This window comes from Empidonax traillii, unplaced genomic scaffold (genome assembly GCF_003031625.1).
Source record: "Empidonax traillii isolate 1590-97213 ecotype Southwest subspecies unplaced genomic scaffold, ASM303162v1 scaffold35:size4298261, whole genome shotgun sequence".
Classification (NCBI taxonomy): domain Eukaryota; kingdom Metazoa; phylum Chordata; class Aves; order Passeriformes; family Tyrannidae; genus Empidonax; species Empidonax traillii.
The window spans coordinates 2,781,296-2,790,134 of NW_020955228.1; the positions used below are offsets into that span (position 1 = coordinate 2,781,296).

At 35.6% G+C, this 8,839-nt stretch overlaps 1 protein-coding gene across 2 annotated transcripts in view; it reads left to right on the plus strand.

Moving 5' to 3' along the window:
- The window catches only part of HDAC9 (histone deacetylase 9), a 461,802-nt gene that overhangs the window by 67,237 nt on the left and 385,726 nt on the right, over positions 1-8,839 (plus strand). The window contains exon 1 of one of the 2 annotated variants that reach the window (XM_027877927.1): positions 3,221-3,280. The exons of the other annotated variant lie outside the window; for it this stretch is intronic. Coding sequence (XP_027733728.1) covers positions 3,265-3,280 — 16 coding nt within the window. The 5' untranslated portion in view covers positions 3,221-3,264. Of the gene's footprint in view, positions 1-3,220; positions 3,281-8,839 lie in introns of those variants that run through there. 2 annotated transcript variants of the gene reach the window in all.

Here is an 8,839-nt window from a genome sequence, read left to right on the forward strand (position 1 = left end):
CAAAGATATTGTAAAGAAACAACTTAGGGAAATGAAACAAGCTGTCCAAATTTGTAAAAGTTCCACTTCCTCAAGGAATTTCAGTAATGTATAAGAGCTGGTCTAAATGGGGATTAAAACAGTTTAGATTTTTTTTCTTAAAGAACCCAAATGATTTCCCAAGACAGCAAGGATGACAGCTACACTGTAAAAAAAAAAATAGATATTTAATATGTAAAAGTTTTCCTACTTTATCATGTTTTTGTCTTCCAAAATGAAACAGTAGCTTTTTTTTTTTTTTTTTTTTTCTGCTGTGGTGGTGTTAACCTAGTAGAAATGTCTGAGCAAACATAGCAATGTTTGAACTTAGTAGAAGTAGAATGAGTAGAGTATATAGTTGACTATTCCAAAATGTGTGGAGTGATCGGATGTCTGGTATGTTTGCCATGTGGCATACGTATTAGTTAGGTACATTGTGGCCAATGAAGAAAGTCTTATGCGCTGTCTCCAGTACAGTAACTTTTATCTGCTCTCAATTTTCAAAGTTTACTATTTCTTCATTAGACGCTGTATGAGTGAATGCTGAGATTTCAGCAGATAGTAAAAGAATTTTTTAATTGATTCTTCTAGAGAAGAAGATAGTATCCCCTCTATATGATGCAATCCCTTGCACTGTTAATATAGCTCTGTTTTATTATATAAGTAACTATTTCATGCTATCTCCTAATCTGCAGAAAGGCATAAGCAGATACAGAGGAGACTCACAAGCAGTGATCTGATGAATTCCAAAGATGTCATATTTTTGTCATGATTTTCATGAAAAATTTTGAAGGCTTTTCATGGAGGTTTGAATAACAGTTTGTTGTTGTTTATAAGAGTTGTTTATTTAGTGTGTAAATATAGTTACAGGCTGAGAGAGTTGAGGCTGTTCAGTGTGGTGTAGAAGGCTCCGGGCAGACCTTGCAGCACCTTCCAGTAGTTTAAGGAGGCCTACAGGAAGCCTAGAGGAGGACTTTTTACAAGGGCATGTAGTGATAGAACAAGAGGGAATGGATCTAAACTGAAGGAGAGTAGATTTAGATTAGATATTTGGAAGAAATTCTTTGCTGTGAGGGTGGTGAGGCACTGGAACAGGTTGCCCAGAGAAGTTGTGAATGCCCCATCCCTGGAAAACTTCAGGGCGAGATTGGGTGAAGCTCTGTGCAACCTCGTCTAGTGGAAGGTGTCTCTGCATAAAAACACACCCACCTGCCCACCCACAATTTCCCTGAATATGTGTAGTGGAAAGCCTCCAAAGCCACTTTAGTGCCTGAGATGTACTTGCACCAGTATAGTCATTACAAGGGAGGGAAAAGTTCTCTTTAAGCTAAAGGATAACTTTAGCATTAACAAGTAATGGTTACAGATGAGCTGAGTGGTCTGTATGAGCTATTCCAACATATATCTTGGAATCCCATAAATGTTTTAACCATCAAGTAAGTGAAACTATGGGACAGTATTTTGATAGAGAGAGAGGGGGAACACACAGCAGTTATAATAGTGCAATGTGCTTATGAAGATGACGTATTTGCTTACAATACCAGGAAATTGCATCAAAAACATGTAGCATAACTTAGTCCACATTTCTACTCCTACTGAGTCAAGTCTCTTCATAACCTCCACAAGTTACATTTTCACCGGGTTTTGGAGGATCTCTGTCTCTCCAGATCTCTTTTTCTTTTCTTCACAGGATGAGGGACATGATTACACAAAGTCTGTTTAGTAACTAAATATTGGAGAAATTAATAGTACTATTGTAAGGTCTTTTGCACTGTCAAGCTACACAAAATGGGCCTTGGTGATATGCAGCTGGTTGGTGTTACTGGGAAAATGCAACAAGAATTTTATGGGAAATGACCTTCTGTGGAAAATGATGGCGATGCACGTGTGACAGACTTTTGTAGGTACATTGAAAGTTCTTACAAAATAGCTTCTCCATTGTGTTAGAGGGGCAGTCCCTATGGATGGAAGAAAGAAAGAAAGAAACGTGAAAGAAAGTGAAGTGTGGCAGCGTCCTGCTGTATGATGGCCAGGTCATTCTTTCAAGAAAGCAAGAAAGTTTCTGTAGTCTGCTGACAGGGGCAAGGCATGTGGGCTACGGAGAGGGACATGAAGTGCAGTTCCTTGTGGCCTCAGTCATGTGTTGTCTTTTGGTTGTGAGGGATATTTTTGGTAGAGAGAGAAGTTGAACTTTGATCTAGTTTGTGATTTATCTGAAGTACTCAAAACACCCAAAGCCCTGGATTGTGCAGGCACTAAATCTTTGTTGTACTTTACAAATGCCAAAGGAAAGCATTGAGTAAACCATAAGACCACAAATGTAAGGATAAACTTGGGCTATTTCTGTGGCTTAGCTTTAACCAACTCATCTTAATCTGTTTTATATTATTTTAATGCACAGAAACATTTTTATCCCAAACACTGTTGCTAAAAGTGGAAATTCTTGGTGTTTAATGAAGGTTACTAAATGAGGACATTGAGACTGTGTTAATTCTTTTGGTGTTCCTTTTACATGTGGTGTTGAACATTGTGTATTACAAAAAAATATGGCTTTAAGAAAAAATTAAACACTAATTAAAAAGTAATTATGTAATTTTTAGTTCTTTTCTGTCTCTCATTACTCTTGGTCACTTGAAATGACTATAAAATACTGATATTTTGTAGATAGCATCCCTTATTCATGTACAGAAGCACAAATAGCTTCATAAAAACTCCGTTGACTCAAAGTCAGCTTGATCAGGTCTGTTAGGTAACTTGACTAATGATATATACAGCTAATTTATTTTTCCATTCCCACTTATGCTGAATGGTTTCAATTTTATTATCTTCAGTTCAAAGCAGCAATGAGAAAAACTACTTTTACGTAGATTTTTGTTTCTCTTTAGTTTTTTTTTAATTTTCCCTCCACATAAACAGAGACTATTGCTGCTTGGATGTTGTATCTAGTATCTTATTTTGACTATAGGTATTGAACATCTGCTTTGAAACTCTGTAATAAACCTCCAAAAGTGGTAAAGTGGTGTGGGGGATTTTTATGTTATTTAAAAACGAAAAACAACAACAACAAAAAAATAAAAAACTGGGCTAGTAAGCTGAATTATGACTCCACAATTAGGTACTGCTGTAAGAAGTGGGAGGGAATAACAGAACCAGCTAGTTGACTAACCACTTCCCTTCATTGTTGCTTTTAATATCAGCACAGCCTTGATAGCTTTGTAAACCACCATAAGTTACATCAACGAGACCATGTATGCTCTAACTCGTAAGTTCTTTTCATTTAAAATCTAAACTGAAAATTGAATTGCAAGTGATCCTCAGTGACTGAAAATTGAATAAGATGTATTGCTTTGTGTTATTATATTGTAATCACAAAAAAAATTATGATCCTTTGTGTTGTTAATAGTAAATAAATCCAGACACATACCTGTCTTAGCAACAAACTTCATGCAGGGTTGGAAGAGTATATTCACTTTACAAATTACAAGCTAACTATCAAAGTAATTATAACAGTTGATAAACAATGCAAGCCTGTAAGGTCTGAAAGGTGTTTTAATTGATGCTTTTGAATGAGTCAAAAAATGAACTTTGATTTATCTCACAAGTGTGAGAGAATTGTGCTGTCTGAGAAATACGCTGTGCTGTCATTCACAAGCTGAAGCCGTCTGTGTTGGTTGCTATTACTACTTTGTGGTTGGAAAATTCTTCTTTGATTCCTGTTGCAGCTCCTGGTAGTAATAATTATTGTAGATAAAAATCCTAAGTAATAGGCTAAATAAACAAGCTTTTTAGTAGTTTCACTTTTAAATGCACTAAATAACCTGAAGTGAGGTGGTCTTACAGCGGAAACATATAGTTAAGGCTAAAATAAGCTGGTGTTGTGCTTGCTGTGCTCAAAAAACTGTCAATTAGCCATAAAGTCTGTATTAAGTTCAAGCCTGGTTTCCTGGCAATACTACAGTGGAAGGTTCTAGCCTGCACTGGTCTGAATGAGATTTAGATTGGATTCTTAGTATGCAGCCAAAAATTGTAATCAGGGGTTTAATTATTACAGCTATTTCTCTTTGTTGTATTGATCATGTGGCTGTGATGTGGGTAAATATATCCCAAGGCTGGGGAAGGACACATCAGTTCAGAATCTATTTTATAGCATTCATTTAGTGGGATGAGCTAAATTTTGTCGTCAGTGTATTTTTTTACTTAATATCCTTACATGAAATTTATTAGGAGCTTTTTAATTATAAGTTTTCTAGCAGTAAAAGCCCAAACCCAAACCTAAACAAGAAAGCAAAAAAAAAACACCAGTAATGGGTGTTTTTCCTCAGGGAGGCATAATTAAGAAGTTGTTAATATATTTTGGGTTCTTCATGAATACATTTTATTTTACTGCAAGCTGTCTAACAAAATTGATATTCTATAGTTTCTACAGGATGTATTTACAAAGTGGCTTTTATGTTTTCTTTGCATATTTGGATATTTACTTTTGAAAGATGAAAACATTGAGCCAAATGTTCGAGGAGCTTCAGGAGGTTGATTAAAAAAAAGTATTTGAAAATTTTATTGTTTTATTTATATTCTCAGACTGAAAAACAGTACAAGTAGTTCCATGTGAATCTCACACAAAAAAACGTAGTGGACTGGGGAGGGTTCAGCTTAGGAGCAACCTTGTGCCCACCAGCTACTCTTGCTCTAAAATACTGTTGTGCTGCAATGGGAAGGCTTCCCCATAACTTACCTTTAATACCAGTGTCTTTTAAGAGCCATCAAAGAAAACATCCAGTAAGTTGTGTAAGAAAAAAAAATTAAACTTTAGAGTAGTGAATAAGTTAGAGTAGTAATAGCTGCAAAAGATGTTGCTTTTTGAGGCCATCCCTTGTCTGAAGACCGTGAGCATAATTAGCAGTGTTCTTATGAAGTGACAAAATTAGCTTGTTTTGCAGACATCTTAATCCTTAATATTGTTGTCTGCTCCTTTGTACCAATTTTTGTTATTATTATTCTTTTACCTTGTTTTTCAGCTACAGGGGAGCCCCTTGGAATTTTTCAAATTTTCTCCTCATTCATGTCAGTAACAAATTTCATCCTCTCAGCCTTCACTGTGTTGCAGTGCTTGATGCTGGATCCTCATCAAATATACACTGTTCTTAAAAGTCTTGGTGAACCTGTGATGAGATACATATTACTGAAGGATTTGGTCAACGATACTTTCATTTCCAACTGAACAGGAATCATGCAAATACATGATAATCCCAGCTTTTTTTTAAAGCAAATAAGACAATCAGACAAAACCAGCCTTATCCTACCCTGCTCCACCTAAACCCTTGACGAACACGGAGAAGCTCCCGGGTGTTCTCTCTCCTGCCTAGCAAAGGCAGCCCCACAATGGGAGCACTAGTTGCATTCTCTTTCCTTTCTCAGCTACCATTTTTGGGAATCTAAAATGTTTTACACCTTGTCAGACCTGGCAGAAATCACTCTATGAATTCAGAAGTTATTGTGATGAGAGCCTAACGGATAAGTTTCATTTCCTTAGGAAGCCAGGCTAAAAATATCGTTTTAGGTCTTCTGTGTGCAGAGGAAAATTTTTTAAATGTTAGTACCAATTCTGTTGCAAAATGGGAGGCAAAAAGTGATTCAAAAATATGACATTTTAGCCAGTCAGTGTGGGGGATCTGTTGTTGAATTTTTAAGGTATTGGGTTGTCAATTCTTTTTTCTGTTCTCTCTGGCACTCAAATATGCTTATTGCTATTCCTGAGGCCATCTATTTTTGGTCTTAGAAGTAGCCATTATGACTTGGAAGTCTTAAAATGTAATTATCTGTGTTTCCAGAGCCTAACCTTTAGGGCCCCGAAGCTGCCCAGTGTTTCAAATCAATGTTGCCAATCCAGTATTTAATCTCTAAGCAGTCGTTACATTATCCATTCCAAAATCTGTGGTGTTAAGCACTATAACAACGTAGACTTACTGTTCGTATTAACTCTTCAACTGACTCTCACTAAAATGAATGACCTTCATTGGATTCTGAATATTGGGGAAGAGGAATTCTTTCAAGTTGAGAAACCTCCTTTTTTGAGATGTTTTCAAGTACAGCTTGCTCTTAGACAGTTTTCCTTCTCTATTTCAATTTTTTTCTCCTGCAGTTAGTTGTAAGTGAAAGGGCATGCCAGCAAATGTAAAATCATTCCAGCATAATTTTTCCTGTGTCATTTCTGTGCTGTGTGGTGTTAATGTTAAGGAAAAGGTTGCTGCACACCCCATAATCCTTTCTAAATACATTTTTCTAGTTACAACAGTACTGTTTCTATATCTGTAGCATAGGCAATGTAAATAATATTATAAAAAGGCAGGCTAGGCCTTAAAATCAAACTTCTGACTAGAGAATATGTATTGCTCAATGTAGTTTTCAGTTAGTAGCAGTTTTTTTGAACGTAAATGTAGTACAAGTCAGCATACTGTGTATGACCACTGCTCTGAGTGGGAGGGTATGTTGCTTATTTTAAATAATATTTTTAAAATCTGGTAACGTAATACTTCTATAGGAAGAAGGAGGTCAGAAGGAGGAATGTTTAGGGAGTCTTTAGTGTTGCACTATCTGTGTTATTGTCTCTGGAGGCACGTGGAAGAAATGAAACTGTCTCAGATTTCATAGTGTATAGGAGAAGATACTTAGCAGCTCCACTGGAATGTCTCTGCAGCAGTCGCACATTCCTTTGCTTCATCCATCTGTAGTTTCCCTCCCCATCATGGGTATTTTCAAGGTCCAGCTTACATTTGTCATCTTCTGTAATTACTGTGGAGAGCAAATGACATGTGGGCCACAATTAGAATTTTATTTCATTTCCATGGTGCATTCCCACCTTCAGTGTCTGAGTGCTTATAGGAAATGTAACTTCAGTTGTGTTTAGAGTAAATGTGGAGTTTGATGTTTCCCACACTTTTTTTAATCCCAAAGGATGATTGTTGTTATAAAGCCCAAATTAGTCAAATTTGGAGGGTTTGTAGCTCATAGGAAGTAGTAGCATTTTAAAGCTTCTCTGAATCTTCTAAGTTGCTTCCTCTATATCTCAAATAATGACATCATTATGGCAATGTAAGTTGCAAGGATTAGTTTTTTTTTTTTTTGGTTCTAATTTTCTACCCAGTGTTGGTGGAAGATGAAATAAAACAGAATTAGTTTGAATAGTATACAGGAGTTCTGTAGGAACCGAGCTGAAATAACCAATTAAAAACTTGAGAATATTTTAATATTTTAATATGGAAAACATTTATCCAATTTGAGTTTCTGCTTAAAGTAGCACCTGTTATGTCATAAATATTGTAAGTCATTGTATTCTCAATCCTAATTTTTTTATCAAATATTCTTGTGTGAAGCACGATCATTGTACATCTTTGTTTGGAAGCAGAGGAAGCAGGAGAGTGTACAACTCTGTGTGAAAGCTTAAACCCCCCTATATTTACAGCTGGATTTGATGCACTGTTGCAGTGAAACAGCAGATGCTGACACTTTTCATCATTCTGATGGCTCTTTAGTGTTATATTTTTCAAATTATGCTCAGCTCTCTAATGTGATACTCTTAACACTAGAGCTCTCTGATCTCATTATTTATAATTACATTCGGCTTTGTAAATGAAAACAATCCTGCTGCTGATTCCGTAATTTATAATCCAGGTAATTGTAGATTTCCATTAATTCCTTCTTATTTGTCAAATCTTTGGTTGCAAAATATTGTTATTGCTGTCATTTATTTAAGAAATGGTCTTACATGCTGTCTTTCCTTCACCTGGCATCTATTTGCAAATTCTGTGCATTTTTTAAAAATAAGACACAAAATTGCAGGAATTTACATTGTGCTCATATGGCAGAAGATACTGAAAAAAATCTGAAAGTAAATATTACAATTTGTTGAAAAAACGTGAACATTTCATGTTTAATGTTAAGATTCCAGTTTCTTTCTTATCTGTCTTCGTAGGGAGAGGAGTGAAGAAAAGAAGTCCATAAGTAAACTATCTTAGGCAGATGAAAACAGTATTTAAGAATAAACAAAACTCTGAATTTTAAAGGTGTGAGGTCGTAAGAATGTTTTGGAGATTGCAACCATTTTTTACTCTTTTACAGATTTCTGTTTGCAGATTCTAGCAAGATTGTTAGCTGAGTCTAACATGATGATTTGAAAGGATGAACTTTTATATCAAAACGTATAGCAAAGTGGGAGTAGAGTTTTGAAGTTATGCCAAGAGAGTCCTTGACTGACAGATGAAGATTTTTCTTATTTTTTCCCCGTTGTAGTGTTTTCCCAGACTGTGAAGAAGATTTTAGACTGTGTGAACCAGATTTATCCTTTCATGTACTCACTGACTCTGAGTTGCTGCATTTAGAAATGTTACAGACAGTTGAATGCTGTTTAATAATAAATTGGCAAAAGTTCTAAAGAATATAATCTTTTCTCAGACATGTATTTTTCTGAAAAGGCCACGCAATAGTTCTTTAATGAATATTTATGGTTTAGAACCAAAACCTTCTCTCTCTAATGTCACGCATGTCTACTAAGAATACTTAGTGTGGAGATTGAATTAGGAGAGCTACTTTATTTTCCATGAAGGCATGGCAAAGCTTGGAGTATGTCTGCTGAAGACTGTGCTTCCTTAAGTTAGTTATTTGCTAATTAACTTAGGTTATTTTTCATGCTTGAACACCTACTTGCAGACCAGAACAAATGTATGGAAGACTACATACTATTTTACAAAACCACATTTACTACCTTGAATTAACTCAAAGTAAGTTAACTTGAGGGGGAAAATATGGAATCATTCCATACTTTGAC